Source organism: Musa acuminata, chromosome BXJ1-5 (assembly GCF_036884655.1).
Source record: "Musa acuminata AAA Group cultivar baxijiao chromosome BXJ1-5, Cavendish_Baxijiao_AAA, whole genome shotgun sequence".
NCBI classification, from domain to species: domain Eukaryota; kingdom Viridiplantae; phylum Streptophyta; class Magnoliopsida; order Zingiberales; family Musaceae; genus Musa; species Musa acuminata.
The window spans coordinates 39140941-39167233 of NC_088331.1; the positions used below are offsets into that span (position 1 = coordinate 39140941).

Consider the following 26293-nt stretch of genomic DNA (forward strand, 5'->3'; position numbering starts at 1 on the left):
TGTTCCGTGATCGTCGCCAGTGGTTCGGCCTCGACCCACTTTGTGAAATAGTACACCCCCACAATTATGTACTTCCGTTGTCCAGAGGCTGGTGGGAAGGGTCCGAGCAGGTCCAAACCCCACTACGCGAACGGCCACGCGCAGTCGATGGGACTGAGCGGAACCGCGGGCTGTCTGGGCGCGCGGGCGTGCTGCTGGCACGAGCTGCACCGTCGAACGTAGGCTTTGGCGTCCTGGCACATGGTCGGCCAGTAGTAGCCTTGACGGAGTATCTTGTGCGCCAAGGTTCTCCCGCCGATATGCTCACCGCATACCCCCTCGTGGGTTTCGGTTAGAACCGTATGGGCTTCGTCAGGCTCTAAACATCGCAGGAGGGGATAGGTGAAGGACCGTTTGTAGAGGCAGCCACACTCCACGGTGTACCATGCGTGCGTACGTTGCAGGCGCCGAGCCGCGACTTAGTCGAGGGGGAGGGTTCCATCTCGCTTGAAGCGTAGCAACTCTTGTACCCACGTGGTCGGCGCGCCGCCTGGGGTCGTAGTTGCTATTTCGACGGCGCGAGCGGGGAGCTCCTCGACCTCTGGCCATGCTTCGGAGATCGGTTTCGACGCCAGCTTAGCTAGTGCGTCGGCTCGCTCGTTCTCCTCCCTCGGAACGTTAGATAGTGTAAAATAGCGAAACTTGGCGATTAGGTCCCTTACCCGTGCCAGGTATTTTGCCATGGTCGCGTCCCGAGCTTCGTATCCGCCGTTGAGCTGCTCGGCCACAAGTTGCGAGTCGGTGAGGACGCGTATTGCGGCCACCTGCATCTCGAGGGCCAACTCCAGCCCTGCTAGGAGCGCCTCGTACTCCGCCTCGTTGTTGGTGGCTTTGAATCCGAAGCGAAGGGATCGCTCGAACGAGCGTCCATCGGGGGCGAGGAGGACTAGCCCTGCGCCGGCGCCCTTTGGGTTGGCCGAGCCGTCGACGTGTAGGGTCCAAGCTTCGGGAGCCTGCTCGAGATCTACGTCCTCCAGCTGCGTTAGCTCCGCAATGAAGTCGGCTACCACCTAGGCCTTGATGGCGGTCCTGGGCGAGTAGCTTATGTCATGTTCGCCGAGCTCCACCGCCCATTTGAGGAGCCGTCCTGCAACATCAAATTTTGTTAAGACCTGCCGAAGGGGTTGGTCGGTGATGACCTCCACCGGGTGTGCCTGGAAGTAGGGGCGCAACTTCCGAGCTGAGAGCACTAGGGCGAGCGCGAGTTTCTCTATCGGCGGGTAACGCTCCTCAGGTCCACTCAGGACGTGGCTAACGTAGTAGATCGGGAGTTGTTGGCCGGAGCTTTCTTTGACCAGGACGGAGTTGACTGCATGCTGGGAGGCCGCCAGGTAGAGGCCCAGCTTCTCGCCTGGAGAGATGGAGGCGAGCCGGGGGAGGCTGGCCATGTGCTGTTTTATTTGTTTGAAAGCTTCTTCGCATTCTGATGTCCACTGGAAGCTCTTCGGGCTTTTGAGTGCCTTGAAGAATGGGAGGCAGCGATCGCCCGATTGGGCGAGGAAGCGAGACAGAGCGACGAGTCTTCCGTTAAGTCGCTGCAGGTCTTTAACCGTCCGGGGAGACTGCATATTGATTATAGCTTGGACCTTCTCTGGGTTAGCGTCGATTCCTCTCTCGTGCACGATGAACCCGAGGAACTTCCCGGAGGTGACGCGGAAGGCGCACTTTGTGGGGTTGAGCCGCATGCCGAACTTGCGTAGCGTGGCGAAGGCCTCGGCCAGGTCGGCAAGGTGTGTTCTGGCCTCTTGGCTTTTTACGATCATGTCGTCTACGTAGACTTCCATGTTTCTTCCTATTTGATGGGCGAACATCTTGTTTACCGTTCTCTGGTATGTGGCCCCAGCATTTTTCAGCCCGAACGGCATGACTTTGTAGAAGTACACGCCTTGATTGGTAAGGAAGGCCGTGTGCTCTCTGTCTCCGGGCGCCATCCTGATCTGGTTGTACCCTGAGTAAGCGTCCATAAAAGAGAGTCGCGCGTGACCGGCCGTTGCGTCGACCAGTTGGTCGATCTTCGGGAGGGGGTAGCAGTCTTTAGGGCACGCGTCGTTGAGACTGGTGTAGTCAACACACATCCTCCAGCTTCCATTGTGTTTCTTTACGAGGACTACATTGGACAGCCACCGAGGATATTTGGTTTCTTCTATGAAGCCCGCGGCCAGGAGCCGGTCCACCTCTTCTTGTATTGCACGTTGTCGGTCAGGGGCCTGGCGCCGGGCCTTTTGTTTCACGGGGCGAGCGTCAGGTGGGATGTTGAGGTGGTGCTCCGCGATCTCGGGGTTGACACCCGTCATGTCCGATGGGGACCAGGCGAAGACGTCGGCATTTTCCCGTAGGAGACCGACGAGCTGCTCTCGTTCCTGCTCTGGTAGCTCCGATCCGATCTTCACAGTCTGGTCTGGTCGGGCTTCCATCAAAGGAATGTCAACGGTGGACCCCCTCGGCTCGGGATGAGGAGTCAGTTTTTTCGTTTCCCGCGGATCTGTCAAGGGTGACTCGACCCTGGCTTTCTTGCCCAATGATACGGCGGTAAGGTAGCACCGCCTGGACTCTCGGGGGCTTCCCGTGGCTTCCCCGACCCCATCGTGAGTCGGGAATTTAATGGTCTGGTAGTAGGTCGAGACAACTGCTCTGACCTTGTTGAGGGTCGGCCGGCCGAGTATGGCGTTGTAGGCGGTAGGGAGGTCGACCACCAGGAAAGTGGTCATCACCGTCTTCGACTTTGGCGGGGTCCCCAGAGTCAAGGGCAAAGTAATGGCCCCCGGGGGGGATATCGAATCTCCCGTAAAACCGGTGAGCGTCGAGCGCATCGGGCTCAGGTTCTCCGTGGCCAAGCCCAGCTTCTGAAAGGCGTCGAAGTAGAGTATGTTGGCCGAGCTCCCTGTGTCGACCATGATCCTCCTCATCTGTGCGTTGGCTACCCTGGCGGATATCACCAAGGCGTCGTCGTGGTCGGGTCGCTTGGCTGCTTCGGTTGGGAAGGTAATCTCGGGCTCCGGCTCGTACCCCGAGGCTTCGTCGGGGGCAGCTCGGGCGTACGCCTTCCTGCCTGACGTGGAGCCTCCCCCTGATGCGAGGCCCCCGGCTATCACATCGATGTGCCGCTCGACGGGGCCCTCTGGGCGAGGCGACTGCTCTTTGTTTGGCCGGAGGTACTGGCCGAGGTGTCCTCTGAGGATGAGCTCTTCGATTTGCCTCTTCAACTCGTAGCATTGCTCAGTGTCGTGCCCGTGCTGCCGATGAAATCGGCAATATCTTGATCGGTCTGCGAGCTCCCGCGGGTTCCTCATCGGGCGAGGGTCCTTGAGCAGCCCCTTCCCCTTCTCGTGCAGGAATATTTCAGTCCGGGACGAATTCAAGGCGGGAAGAGGAGGCCTTGGGTCAGGTCTGTCCAACTTTCGCCGGGAGGTGGCGAGTTGTTGCTGTCGGGGCGGTTCTGACTTGATCTTTTTGTGTTCCTCCCGTCTTCTAGCCATCCAAGTCTCCGCGGCGATAAACTGACTGGCACGCTGGAGCATCTCGGGGACCGCGACGGGGGGTCGCTCCACGAGCGACCAGAAGAACCTGGAGGGTCGCAGGCCTGTCATGAATGCCTGCATCAAGAAAGAGGGGTGGGTATCCGACAATCCGCGGATTTGGGTCGTGAATCGGTTCACAAAATGGGAGAGGGGCTCGTCTTCCTTCTGGTTGAGCCCCAAGAGCAATGCCATGGACGGCTTAGGCCGGGCGTACGCCAGGAAGTTAAGCTCAAAATCCTTGGCGAGCTGGTCGAAGGAGGTGACGGTCCCTGGATTCAGGCCGCTGTACGACGTGCGGGCCGGTCCCCGCAGAGTTGTGGGAAATGCCCTGCACATCAGGGCGTCAGAAGTCCCGAATAGCGCCATCTGGGCGCGAAAAGCGGCGACGTGGTCTGTCGGGTCGGTGGCGCCGTCATATGCATCCAGAGTGGGAAGGCGGAAGTGCGATGGGATCGCCTGATCTTGTATCTCGGGGGTGAACGGAGATCCGTGGCGTCCGTCCACCCCGAGCTCTCCCTTTGACTTGCGGACTTCCTGTTGTACCTCGTCAAGCCTTTGACTGACGAGGCGTAGCTGAGCTCGTAGGGCATTAGTCGAGTCGGCGGTCGGAGCCTCGGGCTCGGGTCGGCTCGCCGTGTCTTCTGCTTCTCGGCTCCCCGGCCGGGCTGCGGGGTTTTGAGGTGAGACGAGGGGCTCAGGGGGTGGTGCGTGAGTCTGGACAGGGGTCTCCCGTTGTGGCGAGGGCCGGGTCGCGTGTGGGGGGGTCCGCTGGGAGACGAGCGGGATGATGGTCTAGACCATGCTGGTCAGGGTCCGGACTTGGTGGGCGAGGTCGTGAAAAGCTTCGGGCGATACCGACGACGGGCCGGCGGGTGCGCCGTCGGGAGGCGACAAGCCTGGGTCATTGAACAGTTGCCAGTAGCGTTCCGACACCGCTGCGGGGCGTTCGTTGCGAGCTTCGCCGTGTGGGGGGTGTTCCCCCGAGGCGGGGAGCCCAGCGGTTGAGGACTCGCCGAGGTGGATTCGCTGGTCACCTGACATTTGGGGCCCTCCTTCTAGCGCCAATCTGTTACGGTAAGTAACTTTTTAGCCGTGACCCCGGGGTCGACGCGGCTGGTTCAAGGCTCCAAATGGCTAGGTTCAGACGTGGTTCCTCCTTGGGATCCTGAGATGGCGGATGCAGTGGACCTGGCTGGAAAGCTTCGCCATGCCGAGAGGGCTCAGCTACGGTCGCGTACCTGATGCGCCATACTGCGTGTCGTGACATTTGGGGCCCTCCTTCTAGCGCCAATCTGTTACGGTAAGTAACTTTTTAGCCGTGACCCCGGGGTCGACGCGGCTGGTTCAAGGCTCCAAATGGCTAGGTTCAGACGTGGTTCCTCCTTGGGATCCTGAGATGGCGGATGCAGTGGGCCTGGCTGGAAAGCTCCGCCATGCCGAGAGGGCTCAGCTACGGTCGCGTACCTGCACACAGGTCGGGTCTGCAGCTCGGCCCGACCCCTCCGACGATCGAGTTAGCGATGTGGAGTAGAGTGTTGGGTGAGGGAGCCCCCCCCCATTTCGTTAGGAATCAGGGGGATTTATAAGCGGGTTTGATGTTACCTGATGCGCCATACTGCCAGAGCAGGGTCGTACCTCTGATGGCGTCTGTCGCTGTCGTGGTCGTTGCGTGGAGGGCCGAACTACCGCAGGGTATGGGGGGTGTCAGTCAACGCCTCCCCCTGTCTTGGCCGATCATGGGGGTTCCGCCGGGGGGGTCGTTTGGGTACGTTCGATATGGGCGCGTGTCGTGTCGTTGTTAATTCTCGTTCTGGGGCAGTGCGCCGCACGAGACCTTCGTCGCGGGGGGTGTGTTATGTTGAATCCGGGGTGTTATGTCAAATCGATTAACTACCCCTATCAGTAACCATTAGTTTATCTTTCTTGTTTCAGCTAGAGAAGGCTTATGACAGAATTATGATGTCACAGCTACAGAATAGGAAAGGTTTGACATTTGGGTCATTTAAGATCATATTATTTTATAACTTTCCTTTTCTTTATTTTTCTTGGTGCAACAGTTGGAGAATCAGCTAGATATGAGTCTCTCTTCAGAAAAAATGATTTTCATAAGTGCATGATTACTTTATATGTATCTTCAACATTCTTCTTTATGATAGTATAAAATTGATCCTGTCTTAGAACTTTGTGTTGGTGGCATGTTGAACTTTGTGTGGCACTTTTGACTTCTCATTCCACTATTTGAACTTTTTGGACATTGATTCAAAATTTTAAAATATTACTTGGCACTATATAGTTTCTCAAAATATTTTTGGATAATTGGATATGTTCTTCATTACTGTGATCCACAATCTATGATACTTGTTGCATCTCATTGATTTAGAGTTCTTTTGTTGCCTGATGAGATCTGGATATTCCAGCTAGCAATGATACTACTTTTGGTTTTGTCACCAGGTTTAGTATTTCCAAGCTATCATGCCTTGATAACATGAAGAATGAAATACACCAACATATCCTGCAATACCTACTAAGTAAATAATCAGAACCTAGTAACTTCATGGATGTGATTAACTAGATGGGAAGATATGGCCTAGTAAATTACAATATGGGTAGATATCAAATTCTTAGAAAATCGTGTGCAGTTGCAAAATTTGTTTCGAGTTATAGGGTGTTTGCTTTACAGATTTTTATTGGATGTCCATGGTGACATAATTTGTTTATTTAGCTTGTAGAGCATTTTCAGAATTTCTTTTGCTCATTGTCTGAGGAACACTCTCGATGTATGATAAATCTTACTGTGTATGTGGTGCAAACTGGTATGAACTCTTTATTAGGTTGTGGTTTTTTATGTAACTTCCTCTGAGGGAACTGGCAACAGATGCATGGTTTTCTATGTGTTGGATTTCTTTTCCTACTTTATGGTGAATGTTTGTAGTCAATCATGTTTTGCTTTTGTTTCAGACATCTTGTTTTAGTGGTTTTTACCTTACATTATATATTTTGATACTTGTTACATAACTCAGGTGTCAAAGGATATCAAGTATGCTGATAAGCAGCCAATAGTATCCTGGGGTCCAAGGTACTTGTTTGAATTATGCATTGAAATGGGCCTGTTTTTTCTAATTATTGCTATATGGTTCATAAGTGTTTCATTCACTTAAAAAATATATATATTGTTTTAGTGGCTTTTACCTTACATTATATATTTTGATACTTTTTTCATAACTCAGGTGTCAAAGGATATCAAGTATGCTGATAAGCAGCCAATAGTATCCTGGGGTCCAAGGTACTTGTTTGAATTATGCATTGAAATGGGCCTGTGTTTTCTAATTATTGCTATATGGTTCATAAGTGTTTCTTTCACTTAAAAAAAAAATTTGGTTGTTAGTGCAAAGATTATTATACTGTCTGACACGGATGTAAAATACTATGCCAGAAAAGGCATTGAAATGCTTCTTTCTGGCCTATTCTGAGTTTCTCGATATATGGTTAGGCTAATTTCGGACCGAGAGGTATCAACATACCTTTTCTTATATCTTTGTCGGTTTAGTTTCATTGGCTCTCCACTTTGATATGAATGATCACCACTTTGCTATGTTGATGTGGCAATCCATTGATTGTTTCCGTTAGATGGTGGACCAAGTGGTTATCAAGGAATAGCTTCAAACATGTGCTGTTTAGACGTTCTCCCTTGCAGAATACAGTATGCTACAAGCATCCCTTATTCCATTACACAAAAAATTGATGAAGTTGCAAATTATGAATGACATAGGTGGCATTAGCTTTCTAGTTGTTCTGAGCGGTCAACATAATCCTTGAGCGGTTTGAATAAGATGCGATGAGAAGGTAAACTAACTATGTTACTTAATTATGGAGATTTATTTATAGGATTCTCTGATCAATAATCAGACTTAAAAAATTATCGAATTAGGTTTTCTTATTATTTTTCCCTAAAAGCTTGAGCTGTTGGTTGACTTAAAAAAGGGTGGCCTATTGCTCAAAAGGTCCTGTCAATATGGGGTCTTGAGAGGATCGATATTTGGATTGCCCATTTCTTTTTTGTAGTTGAAGATTATCATGGACAATGTATCTTGGAATAATAGAATCATTTGTTTTTATTGATAAGCTATAGTAATTAACATACAAGGAAATGACAACTCCTTGTAATGGAAGAAATAGTCTTTTTGTTTAATAAACTTTCTTGAACCTTCTATGTTCTTTTTGTCAAGTTTAATCAGGTAAGAAACTTGGGTCCTTTTTTTTTATGAAGATCATAATATTTTTAAGGTGAACTTCATTTTTATTGATAAATAAAAATGAACTTTCTTGAACTTGCTATATTCTTTTTGTCAAGTTTAATCAGGTAAGAAACTTGAGTCCTCTTTATTGGATAAATGATAAGCTGTATCATTTTTATTGTCTTCTAACTTAGGTTAGACTTATGGTCCATTACGGAAGCTGAATTTTTACATATAGGCATGTTATTGATGTTTAAGTGGCTGGAACTTGGAAGTGTGAAGGTACCATTATACCTCAAGTGTTTGGAAGGTTGAGATTGGTACTGGTAGGATAACGTGGGGTGTGCAGCACCACCTGAGATGTTCTTATACTGTTTCTAGGAGGACACAGCGGCCTCATGAGGATTTGGTTCCTGTCTTGTGAAGTTGAGGACAGAAGGCATATTGCAATAGATATGGTTGCTTGGATATGAGTTTTATTCCTTGTAATGGAAGAAATAGCCTTTTTGTTTAATGAACTTTCTTGAACCTTCTATGTTCTTTTTGTGAAGTTTAGTCAGGTAAGAAACTTGGGTCCTTTTTTTTTATAAAGGAAGGATAACGTATTATCACGGACTTAGCTGGTTTTGCCTAAGTCGTGCGGCACCCTTGCGTGTTCGTCCGCAAAGGTCAGCCTCCTCGAAGCCTCCCATGATCCCTTAGGTCCCACAAAAGAGAGAACAGGACAGAGAAAAGGCCTCACTCGGGATCCACAAGCAAACATCTCCGAAAAACACTTTATAGACAATGCAAATTACAAACAGACTTTACAAGCTCTGAACAGTTGCACAACAAAGGGTAAAATGATCCATTATAGACCGAGAATCTCTCACACGTGTCCACATGACACAACCTTTATTTACAAGCCTAAAGCGGCCACCGACCCAACTAAAATGGGACTATCAAGCCTTCGGCCGTCCCCCTACATGTTGTACAAAGCATGAACATACCAAAAGATACGGACATACATAAGCATTACATCAAACACCCTGTTTAGAAGTTTGTCTGTGACATTCTCCCCCACTTATTCCTTCGACGTCCTCGTCGAAGCCTTTGTCGACACTGCAATTCCTTGCCTCTGCTGAGTCTTCAATCTTCTGCTCCAGCTGCAATGCGTCCCTTGGCTCCCAACTGCTCTCCACTGTTGTTTTCGAGTAGTCGAACCTTTTGATCCGCCATGTTGCTTCAACTCACCAATGACTCTGACTCCGGTGTGGGGTTGGCTGAGTTGTGTTGATCCTTGTTGATTCCTGCGGATCCTTCAAATGAAGGAAAAGACCATCCTTACTGCGCTAGTCTCTCAAATGCCTCATGCTGCTTGAATTGGGTGGATGCTTGTTGGAGCTTTTAACGAGCATCGTCTCGCAAACTTCTAAAGATTTGGGTCATTCCTCCACAAAATTTGCTCATTGACTCTTCTTTCACTTAGTTGTCACATCCAAGTTGGTTCGCATCACTTCCGCTTTCGATTGCCATTTCGTTGGGAAATGAAGCGGACAATCTACTCTCAGTAACACTGATCACCATTGGTGAGGATTTGACAACTATTGTCTTTCATTATCTTCGAAGGGTCTTTGAACTTTTGTAGAGCTCCTCTGCTGGATAGATAAGAGAATTGAGGTACTCGGTTTCGCCGATTCTCTTAAGGGTTGAGAAGGCAAAGGTTACTTGACTTCGCCCGCCTCCTCGAGGTTGTACTCCATACATCGAGCTGGTTACTGGCCTTCGCCTGCTCTTTGCTCACACTTCTGAAGCACTTGAAGTGTTTGCACTCCTTGCGTTGAGTTAGCTACTGTGATTCACCTTCTCAATGCCATCGAACTTCTGGAATGCAGGAAGTTTTCACCCCAACTTGGAGTAATTCTCTAATAGATTTGGTCGCCTCTGGGATTGTACCGTCTTCTCCATCAACCCTATCGCCTACTCCCCTGAGTAGCGAAGGTACAGCACCGCGTACTGACTACTTCGTACCATGGCGCTGCCATGCCCACGACCCGAAGTCCTTCGCTTTCAGCTATCTTGATGAGAAACTCATTGACACCGGTCTTACGAAGTTCCTTGGCCTCTGCCCTTCAGCCTTGTCTCGGTACTTGGAGTTTGCCTCTGCATGCTCCACCTCCTCGGCCCCTTTTACGACCAAGCGCTCTTCCTCCATGAGAGCAAGGGATCAATGACTTTCACGGAAGTCCCGCCTCTGCGGTACCATGGCGCTGCCATGCCCATGGCACTACTATCTGTCGCCTCGCATCTGCATCCCTTTTCTTCACAATCAGTAGATATGCCTCTGTGGTACTCCTCCGAGTCCACCTCCATTCTATCTGATGCTTGATTTTGGGTAGCCAAGTCCCTTTGGACTCGTCGTTGCTTCCTTGCCCCTTTCGACCCCCTGCTTCAACACCTCTGTGTTCTCCAAGCAGCACCATTTTGGTCGATGGAAAGACAGACTGCAACTCCCATGCTCGGCCTCTGCCATCACGTTGTAGGGTTTGCACTGATTCTGTTCTCCTTAGCTTCCTTGGTAGCAACGTTCGCTTACTCGACGTTGTCTTCTGACTTGTCGGGCTCCCTTAAGCGAATATGAGCTCTGGAGCAGTCCAACTCTCCAGCTGCTTCGATCATACCGCTGTATGATCAAGTCCCTCCCATGGGACTCACTGGTACTTGCATTCGAACTTTTCCCTTGGTGGAACACAGCCCCCGTATGCTGATGACCAAGGCTTTCATCCGATGCAAGATTCGATGCACGCACGGAAGACCCACCTCTGCGGTACCATGGCCTTCACTCCTTGAATCCATAGCCCTTCTTGCCGTCGTGTTGTTCACCGAAGTGGAGCTTCCAGTAGCTCCCGATCATACCTCCGTATGATCTAGTCCCTCACGGGGCTAGGTTGTGTGAATCACATTGCCACGAACTATTCCACCACGATCCTCTGCACCATGTCGCCTCCTGGCGACATCTCTATTACATTCTGATCCTTGTGGGATGAACTCGAATTGTGAACCCTTCATGTGTGGCCTCTACCAATATATCGCAGGGTCTCTTCCACCATCGATTTTGTTCGCTCCTTTGGCAATCGACCTTCATCCACCCACTCTTGGGTCACACCACGATGAAGCACCGCTCTAGGACAGTCCGTCGCCTAGTAGTTCCCAAAGTCCTCCGACTTCACTGCAATTAGTGCACCATTGTCTGGATCCTGGGCCTCTACCCCTACCAGCACAATCTTCGCTGCGCACCGCCTCCTTTATAGCAACTTGAATGACAACACTGTGGCATATTCTTCAAGAGTACCCGCCTCTGCGTCCTCTTGCCCCGTGCTAAGGCCTTCTGAACCCAACTTCGCCTCCGCAAATTAAGTCGCCTTAGTTCCTCCATCAAATGCTCCTCCGAGATAAAGTGCATGTGCCCAGAAGCTCCCTTCGTCTTTGGCACCATGCAAGACCGCTCCGTCAGAATGAATGACCCATGTAACAACATGATCCTGCTCTTGCCTCTGCAAGAGCTCATGTCCTTTACCTCTGTCCAAGGAAAGCACTATGCCTCTGGTCCATGTTCCATCTTCTATGCTGGCTCCCTTCATGCGGCTTCGGTACTTCGCCAAGTTACACCCAAGTTGCTCCGCTCCTCGTTTTTGCATTGAGTTGATGGTGGCCCTCGCGCCCACCATTCCACGGGTCAGCCCTCCCTTGAGTCCGATCTCCGTATCGACTCCAAGTGTGCCTTCATTTGTGTTACTTTGGGTCACTCCCCCACTTGATCTCGCAATGCATCCACCAATGCATTCTCTCAAGCGAGATCATGCGACGACTCATCGCCGCTTGCTCAGTCCATTGAGCTTCGTGGAGTTGTTGTTTGTTGAGGTACTCCTCCTCAACTTATGAGGTCCGTCCCACATGATTCTCCCTCTGGAGAGCTGGGACTTATCCCTCCTGGATAACTGTCCCATTGGAGCAACATCTCTCTTCGTTTCGGAGACTACCATCCCCTTGGACTACTCCGATCTGCTGAACAAACTGTGCATTTTTCTGCCTTCTGCAAACACACTTGCTAGATTGCAACTCCACGTCAATACAGCCCCCGCTGCACCCCTCAAGACCTAACAACATGCTAAACTAGTTGCACCCTTCAGCCTCCTACGGACATATCCTTCACATGCCGAAGAGAAAGTTTCAATGCTCCATGGCGCCGAGTTTCGGTCGCCTTGGGATGGCCACGAACATTCCATCGTCCACATACAAGCCCATGTATGAGTACCAAATTCTTCGAGCTAGCAATTCCCCTCACCTCTGTGAGCTTTGCATAACTCTTTTGGTCGTTGAGCAACTCATTCCACCTTGTATGGTCTCATCCTTTACCAAGCGTCTCGCTTGCCTTTAGCACCATCAAGTATTGTTGTCAACGTTGAGCCATAGCTCAAACTCAACCATCCCAACCTTTGTGCGCTTCACATTCTTCCAAGCTTGTCTGTTCTCGTGGTGCCTCTTGCGCGAAGGGTTGGCCATTCCTCTGAATGCCAATCTCAGATGCCCGCTCCTCTGAACGACTCCTTTTCCCTACATCTCCATGCCCTTTTTCCCCCAAACGACCGCGCATGTGCTGACTGCCCTCAACGCAGCCCCGCTAGGTCCCCCACGTTTGCATGCTAAGTGTTTCTATGAGTGCTTGTCCCGCTCTGATACCATCTGTCACGGACTTAGCTGGTTTTGCCTAAGTAGTACGGCACCCTTGCGTGTTCGTCCGCAAAGGTCAGCCTCCTCGAAGCCTCCCATGATCCCTTAGGTCCCACAAAAGAGAGAACAGGACAGAGAAATGGCCTCACTCGGGATCCACAAGCAAACATCTCCGAAAAACACTTTATAGACAATGCAAATTACAAACAGACTTTATAAGTTCTGAACAGTTGCACAACAAAGGGTAAAATGGTCCATTATAGACCGAGAATCTCTCACACGTGTCCACATGACACAACCATTATTTATAAGCCTAAAGCGGCCACCGACCCAACTAAAATGGGACTATCAAGTCTTCGACCGTCCCCCTACATGTTGTACAAAGCATGAATATACCAAAAGACACGGACATACATAAGCATTACATCAAACGTCCTGTTTAGAAGTTTGTCCGTGACAGTATGGTGTGCAGTACCACCCGAGATGTTCTTATGTTGTTTCTAGGAGGACACAACGGCCTCATGAGGATTTGGTTCCTGTCTTGTGAAGTTGAGGACAGAAGGCATATTGTAATAGATATGGATGCTTGGATATGAGTTTCATTCTATTGATACTGTCCAGATGTCGCTCATGTAATTGTGGCTTAAAATCTCCGGAAACTATATTTATATTTACTCTGGAGTAGTAATATGTTGAAACTTAAATAACAGTCTAATTGTTTTACTATCATATCTCTAACTTAATGATGCATGGTTGACGTCTTCTATTTATAGAATGTCTCAAGCTAGATGCTATTCTGCATCTTTCTATTTTATAAGTAGAGTGGTATTTTGATGCTTGATTATTTTATACTTTGCTTCATCCCCTCGAAGGTATTCTAGATCAGATGTTAAGGATATGCACATCAGTATGGCTATATCTGCAGTCTTTGTAAGATCCAAGATGTTTCAAAGCTGCTTTTTAAAAATTATTTATTGTTATGTATGTCGGAATACCAGGTTGATGCTGCTATTGGTGATTTCAAAGTAACTCTTTATTCTACCATGGTCATATTTACCTACAAGATCAGGTGGACTTGTTAACATTCTATACAAGTATACATTTCTTATTACACTTAGGTTAACGATTTAAGTCATTAATACTAAGTAGTGAAAAATATTTAACTTGTTTAGCAGTTATATAATTAAGGTTGGAAATTTAGCATCCACCCTACAAATCTGTCCACCCATTTTATTTTTTTTTTCCACATGACTTGGCTGCAATATCAGCATTAAACTCTGTATAACTTGACAGTGTGCTGGTATATGGTTAGATCAGAAAATTTTGCTTCCTTCAAGGGTCCTAAAGATGTGCATGACTTTAGTATTTTTATTTGAGATCAATAAAATCCATGCATATTTGATGATTAATTGGTGTGACTATCTAATACCAGATGCAGTTTTTTGAGGATCCTTTTTTTTGGTCCCTGGGGTCCTTTCTTATGTCATGAGTTCTGGATTAACTTGTTCAGAAAGAAAAGCTAATCACAATGTCTTTTCTCTGATGACTTTGCAAACTTGTTGCATCTTTGCTCAACATAATTTTTCTCTAGCTGAATCTGAGTTCTTCTCAAATTAGGTATGGATGTTGACATGCACATTATGGAAAAAAGGTCCTAATTAATAATTATTAATAATTACATGACTTTGATGGGGGCCTGGTAGGTGGTTTTTCTTTTTGGTATTTAGGGTTTGGTTTTTATTTGTGAATTTACTTGCAGTTCCTTTAAAAATTGTGAACTCATTATATTTTATATAGCTAACTATTGTTGTTTATAGAGAATTCATCCCATCCTAGCGTCATAAGGGTTATTCTCCTCAATCACATTAATTGTTGGTTATCCTCCTTAATCACATTAATTGTTGTCCATCACTCTAGTAGTTACCTAATTGATATCTTGACCGTAGGTAGTGAAAGCTCATCGTTATATGTTATGTTTCAAAAGATATATAATATTTTTTTTTCTGCTCAAAGTTTGCAGTGAAGATGATGAGCCTTTTAGATATTTGTAACATTACAAGATTATAGAGAATTCATAAGGAATTTTTTTCTTATTGTTCTTTGGCTGAGTTGTTGTTTAGAGGACATCGAATTGTTGTAGGTAAGGCTCCTAAGAACAAAGTTGTAGATGTAAAAAGAATTCGAGATAGAATTATAGTTCGAAAATTTGAGAAAGGACAAGATGTTTTAAATGTCATTAGTGCTTATGCCTCTCAAGTTGGATTGAATGATCAAACCAAAAGAGAATTTTGGATAAACTTAGATGATATTATTCAAGGAATGGGAATGTCTATAAACGAAAAACTTATAATTGGAGGGGATTTTAATGGTCATGTAGGAAAAACTATAGTGAATATAAATGGGTGTAGGTGGCTTTGGTTATAGGGAAAGAAATGAAGATGATGGTATGATTTTGGAATTTGCAACTTCATATGATTTTATAATTGTAAATACTCACTTTAAGAAGAGAGTTAGAACATTTAATTACTTATAAGAGTGGTCACAACTATAGTTAAATAGATTTTTTTCTCACTAGAAAGGTAGATAAAGTTATTTGTAAGAATTGTAAAGTTATACCTAGCAAAACTTTGATGAATCAGTGTAGGTTGACGGTATTTGATATTTACTGTAGCAAATAGAAAATGAAAAAGATAGTAGAAAAAATTACTAGAACTAAATGGTGGAATTTTAAAGATGATAATATAAACACTTAAAAAATGAGATAGGGAGGCGACTTAGAACTTAAATGAGGATAATATTAATATTATCTGGACTACGATGGATAATAAGATTAGGAGCTTAACAAATGAGATTTTTGGTGAAACTAAAGGTGGAGGTGTAACTTTAAGAGAGAGTTGATGGTGGTGCGAGAAAGTTTAAAAAATAATTTTTACTAAAAGATTGTGTTTTAAAAATAAATAAAATTATAAAAATGACGAAAAATTTAAAAGATATAAATAATCTAAAAAAGATGCTAAAAAGCGATTAGCATGACAAGATATAAAACTTATGATATTTTTTATAATAAAATAGGTACTAAAGATAGTGAAAAGGATATATATCGAATTTCTAAAGTTAGGGAAAAAAGTATAAGGATTTTAGTAATATTAGATGTATTAATGATAATGATCAAAGAATACTTGTTAATGATAACGAGATTAAAGAAAGATGAAAAAAATATTTTTATAAATTATTTAATGAATATTCCATACAGACTTAGATTTAACGATAAATAATAGTGGTAAATTTAATAATCATAGATTTATTCATAAAATTTGAGTCAATAAAGTAAAAGATGCATTAAAGAAAATAAAAATAGTTAAGAGCATAAGGTCTGATGGTATCCTTGTCGAGGCCTAGAAAAGTTTAGGAGACAAGGGAATAACTTAGTTAACTAGATTACTTAAAAAAATCATGATATTTAAAAGGATGTTTGATGAATGGAGAAAGTTTTTTAGTCTCTCTTCGTTTCGGAGACTACCATCCCCTTGGACTACTCCGATCTACTGAACAAACTGTACATTGTTCTGCCTCCTGCAAACACACTTGCTAGATTGCGACTCCACGTCAATACAGCCCCCGCTGCACCCCTCAAGGCCTAGCAAAATGCTGAACTAGTTGCACCCTTCAGCCCCCTACGGACATATCCTTCACATGCCGAAGAGAAAGTTTCAATGCTCCATTGCGCCGAGTTTCGGTCGCCTTGGGATGGCCACGAACATTCCATCGTCCACATACAAGCCCATGTATGAGTACCAAATTCTTCGAGCTAGCAATTCCCCTCACCTCTGTGAGCTTTGCATAATTCTTTTGGTCGTTGAGCAACTCATTCCACCTTGTATGGTCTCATCCTTTACCAAGCGTCTCGCTTGCCTTGAGCACCATCAAGTATTGTTGTCAACGTTGAGCCATAGCTCAAACTCAACCATCCCAACCTTTGTGCGCTTCACATTCTTCCAAGCTTGTCTGTTCTCGTGGTGCCTCTTGCGCGAAGGGTTGGCCATTCCTCTGAATGCCAATCTCAGATGCCCGCTCCTCTGAGCGACTCCTTTTCCCTACATCTCCATGCCCTTTTTCCCCCAAACTGCCGCGCATGTGCTGACTGCCCTCAACGCAGCCCCGCTAGGTCCCCCACGTTTGCATGCTAAGTGTTTCTATGAGTGCTTGTCCCGCTCTGATACCATCTGTCACGGACTTAGCTGGTTTTACCTAAGTCGTGCGGCACCCTTGCGTGTTCGTCCGCAAAGGTCAGCCTCCTCGAAGCCTCCCATGATCCCTTAGGTCCCACAAAAGATAGAACAGGACAGAGAAATGGCCTCACTCGGGATCCACAAGCAAACATCTCCGAAAAACACTTTATAGACAATGCAAATTACAAACATACTTTACAAGTTCTGAACAGTTGCATAACAAAGGGTAAAATGGTCCATTATAGACCGAGAATCTCTCACACGTGTCCACATGACACAACCTTTATTTATAAGCATAAAGCGGCCACCGACCCAACTAAAATGGGACTATCAAGTCTTCGACCGTCCCTCTACATGCTGTACAAAGCATGAACATACCAAAAGACACAGACATACATAAGCATTACATCAAACACCCTGTTTAGAAGTTTGTTCGTGACAGTATGGTGTGCAGTACCACCCGAGATGTTCTTATGTTGTTTCTAGGAGGACACAACGGCCTCATGAGGATTTGGTTCCTGTCTTGTGAAGTTGAGGACAGAAGGCATATTGTAATAGATATGGATACTTGGATATGAGTTTCATTCTATTGATACTGTCCAGATGTCGCTCATGTAATTGTGGCTTAAAATCTCCGGAAACTATATTTATATTTACTCTGGAGTAGTAATATGTTGAAACTGAAATAACAGTCTAATTGTTCTACTATCATATCTCTAACTTAATGATGCATGGTTGACATCTTCTATTTCTAGAATGTCTCAAGCTAGATGCTATTCTGCATCTTTCTATTTTATAAGTAGAGTGGTATTTTGATGCTTGATTATTTTATACTTTGCTTCATCCCCTCGTAGGTATTCTAGATCAGATGTTAAGGATATGCACATCAGTATGGCTATATCTGCAGTCTTTGTAAGATCCAAGATGTTTCAAAGCTGCTTTTTAAAAATTATTTATTGTTATGTATGTCGGAATACAAGGTTGATGTTGCTATTGGTGATTTCAAAGTAACTCTTTATTCTACCATGGTCATATTTACCTACAAGATCAGGTGGACTTGTTAACATTCTATACAAGTATACATTTCTTATTACACTTAGGTTAACGATTTAAGTCATTAATACTAAGTAGTGAAAAATATTTAACTTGTTTAGCAGTTATATAATTAAGGTTGGAAATTTAGCATCCACCCTACAAATCTGTCCACCCATTTTATTTTTTTTTTCCACATGACTTGGCTGCAATATCAGCATTAAACTCTGTATAACTTGACAGTGTGCTGGTATATGGTTAGATCAGAAAATTTTGCTTCCTTCAAGGGTCCTAATGTGCATGACTTTAGTATTTTTATTTGAGATCAATAAAATCCATGCATATTTGATGATTAATTGGTGTGACTATCTAATACCAGATGCAGTTTTTTGAGGATCCTTTTTTTTGGTCCCTGGGGTCCTTTCTTATGTCATGAGTTCTGGATTAACTTGTTCAGAAAGAAAAGCTAATCACAATGTCTTTTCTCTGATGACTTTGCAAACTTGTTGCATCTTTGCTCAACATAATTTTTCTCTAGCTGAATCTGAGTTCTTCTCAAATTAGGTATGGATGTTGACATGCACATTATGGAAAAAAGGTCCTAATTAATAATTATTAATAATTACATGACTTTGATGGGGGCCTGGTAGGTGGTTTTTCTTTTTGGTATTTAGGGTTTGGTTTTTATTTGTGAATTTACTTGCAGTTCCTTTAAAAATTGTGAACTCATTATATTTTATATAGCTAACTATTGTTGTTTATAGAGAATTCATCCCATCCTAGCGTCATAAGGGTTATTCTCCTCAATCACATTAATTGTTGGTTATCCTCCTTAATCACATTAATTGTTGTCCATCACTCTAGTAGTTACCTAATTGATATCTTGACCGTAGGTAGTGAAAGCTCATCGTTATATGTTATGTTTCAAAAGATATATAATATTTTTTTTTCTGCTCAAAGTTTGCAGTGAAGATGATGAGCCTTTTAGATATTTGTAACATTACAAGATTATAGAGAATTCATAAGGAATTTTTTTCTTATTGTTCTTTGGCTGAGTTGTTGTTTAGAGGACATCGAATTGTTGTAGGTAAGGCTCCTAAGAACAAAGTTGTAGATGTAAAAAGAATTCGAGATAGAATTATAGTTCGAAAATTTGAGAAAGGACAAGATGTTTTAAATGTCATTAGTGCATATGACTCTCAAGTTGGATTGAATGATCAAACCAAAAGAGAATTTTGGATAAACTTAGATGATATTATTCAAGGAATGGGAATGTCTATAAACGAAAAACTTATAATTGGAGGGGATTTTAATGGTCATGTAGGAAAAACTATAGTGAATATAAATGGGTGTAGGTGGCTTTGGTTATAGGGAAAGAAATGAAGATGGTGGTATGATTTTGGAATTTGCAACTTCATATGATTTTATAATTGTAAATACTCACTTTAAGAAGAGAGTTAGAACATTTAATTACTTATAAGAGTGGTCACAACTATAGTTAAATAGATTTTTTTCTCACTAGAAAGGTAGATAAAGTTATTTGTAAGAATTGTAAAGTTATACCTAGCAAAACTTTGATGAATCAATGTAGGTTGACGGTATTTGATATTTACTGTAGCAAATAGAAAATGAAAAAGATAGTAGAAAAAATTACTAGAACTAAATGGTGGAATTTTAAAGATGATAATATAAACACTTAAAAAATGAGATAGGGAGGCGACTTAGAACTTAAATGAGGATAATATTAATATTATCTGGACTACGATGGATAATAAGATTAGGAGCTTAACAAATGAGATTTTTGGTGAAACTAAAGGTGGAGGTGTAACTTTAAGAGAGAGTTGATGGTGGTGCGAGAAAGTTTAAAAAATAATTTTTACTAAAAGATTGTGTTTTAAAAATAAATAAAATTATAAAAATGACGAAAAATTTAAAAGATATAAATAATCTAAAAAAGATGCTAAAAAGCGATTAGCATGACAAGATATAAAACTTATGATATTTTTTATAATAAAATAGGTACTAAAGATAGTGAAAAGGATATATATCGAATTTCTAAAGTTAGGGAAAAAAGTATAAGGATTTTAGTAATATTAGATGTATTAATGATAATGATCAAAGAATACTTGTTAATGATAACGAGATTAAAGAAAGATGAAAAAAATGTTTTTATAAATTATTTAATGAATATTCCATACATACTTAGATTTAACGATAAATAATAGTGGTAAATTTAATAATCATAGATTTATTCATAAAATTTGAGTCAATAAAGTAAAAGATGCATTAAAGAAAATAAAAATAGTTAAGAGCGTAAGGTCTGATGGTATCCTTGTCGAGGCCTAGAAAAGTTTAGGAGACAAGGGAATAACTTAGTTAACTAGATTATTTAATAAAATCATGATATTTGAAAGGATGTTTGATGAATGGAGAAAGTTTTTTAGTGTCAATTTATTAAAATAAGAGTGACATACAAAATTATTCAAATTATAGAGAAAATAAAATCATGAACCATACCATGAAACTATGGGAAAGAGTTATTGAAAGTAGGATAAGACTTGAAGAAATATCTCTGAAAATCAAACTAGTTTTATTCTTGGAAGCAAGGTTCGTCGTACCGTACCGTAACGGCGTTTCGACCCAGGCTCGGTACCGGTACGGTACGGTATACCGCTCGGTACACCCAGGTGTACCGAGCGGTACACTCACGTGTACCGAGCACTGTACACTGATACAGTGCTACTGTACACCGCTACAGTACTACTGTACACTGCTACAGTACGGGTACGGTACGGGGCGGTCCGCGTACCGCTGGCCTGTCGGACCGGTACGTACCGCCCGTACCGGGCGGTACAGTCGGTACGGCAAAAAGTATGATAATAGAAGCTATTTATTTATTAAGATAATTAATGAAAAAGTCCGGTACGGCAAAAAGTCCGGTACAGTTGGAAGATCGATCATAGAAGCTATTTATTTATTAAGATAATTAATGAAAAAGTATAGGAAGAAAAAAAAAAAGTTTTGTATATGGTTTTTATTGACTTATAGAAAGCTTATGATTGGGTTCGTAGAGATTTATTATGATGAGTTTTAGAAAAGAAATATATATCCATTAATTATATTGATGTTCTTAAAGATACGTATGATAATATAGTTACTAGTGTTGCAACTATAGAGAGTGTGTCCAGTGAGTTTATTATTAACATAGGATTACACTAAGGATCCGTACTAAGTCTTTATCTTTTCATATTTATAATGAAGGAATGTACTGGTCACTTACATGATAGACCAGACTTCCTTTGTATATATTATTTGATGAAGATATTGTTTTAGTTGATGTGAGCCTAAGTAAAAGTTGAAATCATTTGAGCATGCAGTATCACCCACTTTAGATGTGTGTTATATACTAATTCAATGGTCTTTGTGTCATGAAGAACTTCTGATGTTGAGAACTCAGGCTGTCAGTATTGATGATCATAATATTCTTTTTTAGGAAACTTCTTCATAGAGCTATATTTCCGCAGGATATTATGATTTTTTTTTCCTGTTTTGAGTTACCATCATCAGTTGACATTAAAGTTATATATTTTGGAACATCTTATGCTAAGCAAAGAGGGTCAAGTAACCCATTTGAACTTCAGTCATATACTTGCTCTGAACTGCAGGAATTTGGAGAGGACGAAGGTAAGGGACTGCTCATGGGAAGGCGCATACTTGGTTCCCTACCATTGGTTTTCTGTTGTATAGCTGTTTCATCCTTGGTATGCATAAGCTACATGAATTTTTTCCTGAGTAGTTTCCCTTCTAAAGACAGTGTCGGCATCTAATCTGTTCCTCTTAGTGATCCACTAATGCTGTTGTTACAGGGCCACACTGGTCTCCTTAACCTCGGCTAGCTTTTACGTGGTGCCATTCCTTTGTTTCTCTACAATAACCAGGTACTTCTCTACAACATTATTCTTATATGGTCATCAGTTAGAGGTCTTTATATTTGCATGGTTACAACTCACGAACAACATCTTGGTATTAAATTGGGGGGTTAATCCTACTTTTTCATGTGAATGGAACACAAGTGATAAAACTATTTAGGGTGACAACGAGTCAAAGTTTGTATGGATCATGAGCTACACAACTATTTAGTGCCCAAATGAGTCTAAATTGATTAGATAATTTGAGTTGGATCTTCTTTTAAGTCAATTAAATAGGGAATCGATCAATTTAATCCTTTTGAAATTTGATAGTGGGCCAGTATTGTAGTGCGTTTATACCAATGTGTTTTTTTCGATACTATCAATATTATTTGATATCCTAAATAATATTTTAAATATTTTTATGCAGAGAAGATAAACAGTGTATGGTTTTTTTTTGCCTATAATGGTGTATCCGATGTGACTATGTTCATGCATGCTAACCATATACATCTTGAACATTGATTCGTACTCATAAGCGTCATTAGATGGCACATGTTGCATGCTTGACTTGGTCACGATATGTGCATACATGGCCTGATGATGCCACGTGTCTCATGAGGCTTACTCTGACGTAATTGGCTGGAGCTGTTTGTTCCCCTGGCAACATCAATTACCCTCTGCATCATTGCCTCGTGCCACCGGTGATCGTGCTATTGTAACTCAAAAAGATTCGCCAAGAGTCGTGCAAAGGTTTGTGACTCGAAAAATATTTTTCAAGATTCGTGCAAAGGGCATCGACGTCGCATCAGTTCTCTGGGTAAATCGAATGATGGATACCAATCCTTGTACATATGTTAAATGTTGGAAGGATCAACTTCGATCTCTAATCACGTCTATATCATTTGTAGTTCATTTCAATTTGGGTGGAGGACAAAGTCTAAGAGCGTAATCAGCGATGTGGTCTTTATCCTCTCCGTAAAATTGCATGCAGATATGGATCCACTGGCCATCTCAAGTGTTAATCGATCTGACTTAATTCGGATCTAATGTGTTGAAAAACGAGAATGAATTGTAAGAATCCATCAGCTTATACAAAAGGTTATTTATATATCTTTAATTTAAATTTTTTTATTATTTATTTAGTGACGTTTTTATGTTAATCATGAAATTATGATTGACATGAGAAATATATTAACTCAATATTTATATTTATAGTGTTGGTTGATATTATTATTATTATTATTAATTAATTTAATATTTTAGAATTTTAGTAATTTTAAATTATTTAATATGTTTTAAAAATATGTTTAATTAAACATGAGGTCGCAATAGTTGTTCAAATGACACTTAAAAGTCAAATTGGGTAATTAAATCGATCTCCATCGAATCAAGCAAAGATTGCATGGTATTGGCGGCGGATCTCGCCCTCCGTGTCGGTTAAGGTAAAATAGAGAAAAAGAATTATCGGGAAGCAAAGAACTTGGGGCGAACGGTGGGATTTTGGGAGGCCGGCTTGTTGATTCTGGGGTTTCTAATGCGGATTTCTGGTGTTCCTTTAGATTCTCGAGAAGAATTCGAGAACAGAAGCCTGTTCTTCTATGATGAAAGGAACGGACAAAGCGCAACCATAGCACCTTCTCGAGCCGTCGGTGACAGGTGAGATCTTCGTCGATGTTCTAACAATTTACGTTTCTTTTGATTCCGTTCTGATCTATCTTCATAATTTTTTTTAATTTTTCTTTTTTACAGCTAAAATTCCCTATTTTCCTTCGTCATTTTGGTGTGTTCTGTTGTAGGTCTCAGAATTCCCTAGGATGACGAATGTTATCATCCTCTCGTTTTTTGTGACTTTTTAATTTTGACTTTCTTGTTCTTGTTCTTTTCTTTTAATCCATCATTTATTCCTTAATTTGCTTCCTTTATAAAGAAGCCTGGGCCAGTCAGAGCTATGTTATTGGAGCCCAGGAGAAAAAAAGACAGCATTCTAAGGCAATTGTGACATGGACGGTCATGAATCCAACCGACGCTATGCGATCTACCATCGTCAGTGCAGACATGGGCGACGATATATCCGATTTCAAGTCCCACACAAGCCGGTACGAAACTGAGGTGACGAGGATCGATGGGGAAGGAAGCTGCAACCTCTGTTCTTCGGCCACTATGGGCAGCCTCATATCACCGCATGCCAAGGTAAAAGAAGAGGGAAAAAGAGAACAAAAAAGGAACTTGCCGCAATGCTTGTGCATTGTGTGGTGAGCAACAAGGATCATCCTTGGGAACAATCTCTTGAGTACGCATGTAGAAAAATGTGTCATCTTGTTCAAGGGAGTCGTGCATCGGAGAACACTACTTTACTGGCACCATGGAAGTTGGTCAGATAAATGCAGCAATTGCCATCCTGAGGGAGCAATCTAATTCCCAACTATACCATGTGTATGCCAAGTTGGTCGCTTCTTCTCAAGTTCTCTTTAAGACATGTGGCTCTTAATTGTGATGACAGTTCAATTCTGTGTCATTTGCCCCCTATTCTATGGTTTTAGGACTTCCAATTTACCCCTATTCTATTTCTTTAAATAAATCTGCTAGGGATAACACAGCTAGATCCTTTCTCTCTTTTCCATTTTCCTATTCTGCAATCCTAACATTCTCTGCGGTTTATTGAGTCATAACCAAGCACCACTTGGTTTTTAATTAAATATTTTTGTCTTGTGAGATCTAATCTTTCAAGCATTCCTAGGGATAGTGGGTGTTTGTGCTGTGTCATGTCTGCCATAAAAAAAAGCTGTTGGTATGCCACTAATCCTATTATATCATTTCTTCTATCATCTACTACCTTCCCATTCTCTTCTTACATTTTGCATATGATACGCTGCCTGATTCACGTTGGCATAGTTATCTGTGCCTTATGTTTTGGTTTTAGTCCAAGATATGGGTTTCCATGTGTGTGTAGGTATAGGATCTAGGAAAAAGAAACAACGCGACTCAGTTTTGTATTAGCTTTTTGTTCAAAGAATTTCAGTTTAATCTATTCTCACTTTGTTCTAAGTTTCTTCGATAAAATATAAGATTCTTGTACTAGCTAATTTTGATTTTTTGCTGAACTGCAAAAATGTTCCTTGCTTCATAAATATAGATTCCTACAAAATTGAAATGCTATGCATCTCTGTAAAAGTTATATTGTGCCATATTTTCAGGGTGTAAATGGGAAATTTTTTGCGAATGGAGGGATAAAGGGCAAGCCCAGTGCACAAGACAACTACATTTTGCTGCACGTATCATTTCAAGGGTGTAAATGGGAAAAGTTTTGCACTTTGTATAACTGAAAAAGGAAGAAATGACAAAATTCTTGAACTTTATTCAAATGAAACACAGATTATTATCTTTTTAGGGTTACAGAAAAAGCCAGACGTGCAAGAGTCATCTAGGGAAGGTTAATGTCTTATCCTTACAAGTGGGGAGGCAGACTTACTATGATGTTGAATTTCATCCTTTATTGAGGGATGCAAATAATATTTTAATTTTTATGGATAAAGAAAATTTTATATCTTCCGTATTTTCTGCTCTCAACCTGGGTGGCCAGAGTTCAATTAATGAAAACAACTTCCTCTTCTTATAGTATAAGGTTTCACATATTGATTCTTTCCAAAGTCTGCATTGCAAGAATCTCATGCATAGACATATTATCTAGCGTGGAGCGTACGGTGAAAAGGGAACATCCTTAGATATTGACAATTATCTTGATTTTCAATATAATGTCTTCAAATATGTTGACAGATTTACATATTCTGCCATGTGTTATATGCGTTCTCATAGCAAACACTTGTGGTATTTCCTTCCTAAATATGCTCAAACGAATTGATGATGTTGCAGCTTTCTTGATCAGCATTACGTAAGCCTATTCGTATATGATTTTAATCTGTTTATGTACTCTTGTACAAACTCTTTATTATTTAAAGTTGATAGGTCCAGGGACTATGTTGGTTCTGGAAGATGGACCCTTTCTTCTTTTTCTATAGCATGATTTCTCTCAATGAGCTTGGAGTTCTGGTCTTTTTTAAGTTTTTCCTCAGTGTCTGACACTAATTTCCAAGTTGCTGACCTCCTAGTAAGTGAGATTTGAGAGGAGCATTTATTTGCGAGTCATTATGCAGATATCATTTTGTATAGTGTCGGCATCAAATACAACAAAAAATGTACATCTTTTTGATTCTCCAATCCACTTTTAAAGCTATATCTTTATTGTTGTGTTCCACATTCATTCCTAGGTCGTGTTTTAGCATCTGAAGTACAAGGTCATCATGTTTAAATGGTATTACATGATTCGATCCAGCTTGAATTTTGGAGTAATTGTCATGTGTATTATATTATGCTAGTTCTTGTGAATCTTAATGATTATTTTTACTACTCGAAAATGATATCTCTTATGAATCTCATCGCTTTATAAAAAGTATGCAGATTTTTTCTTTTGACATCTAATTTGATCTGATAATATTTCTAGTAATTATAGTGTTTATTAGTTCTTGGTTCTCTTCAAAGTTGTTAATTTTTTGCTATGCTGACAATTTAGTAAATTTTCTGTCCTTTCTATTTTATCTATTTTGTTCATGGTCTTGGTTTAA

General features: G+C 42.3%; 2 protein-coding genes across 5 annotated transcripts in view; one reads left to right on the forward strand and one right to left on the reverse strand.

Annotated features, from left to right (window-relative positions):
• Positions 1 to 26293, forward strand: part of LOC108952797 (transcription factor MYB4-like) — a 34118-nt gene extending 7825 nt beyond the window's left edge. Inside the window, exons 5-12 of one of the 4 annotated variants that reach the window (XM_065183849.1) lie at positions 5490 to 5541; positions 6578 to 6633; positions 6785 to 6840; positions 13375 to 13432; positions 21429 to 21524; positions 21630 to 21701; positions 22102 to 23116; positions 23234 to 23334. The gene's annotated coding sequence lies outside the window, so the exon portion shown is untranslated. Of the gene's footprint in view, positions 1 to 5489; positions 5542 to 6577; positions 6634 to 6784; positions 6841 to 13374; positions 13433 to 21428; positions 21525 to 21629; positions 21702 to 22101; positions 23117 to 23233; positions 23335 to 24868 lie in introns of those variants that run through there. The other 3 variants (XM_065183847.1, XM_065183850.1, XM_065183848.1) reach the window with 3 other exon arrangements.
• LOC135673957 (uncharacterized) lies at positions 1039 to 4598 on the reverse strand. The gene is made up of 2 exons (XM_065183352.1): positions 4413 to 4598; positions 1039 to 4325 (listed from the first exon to the last, which is right to left on the reverse strand). The coding sequence occupies exons 1-2, from the start codon at positions 4596 to 4598 to the stop codon at positions 1050 to 1052; spliced, it is 3462 nt and encodes a 1153-aa protein (XP_065039424.1). The 3' UTR covers positions 1039 to 1049.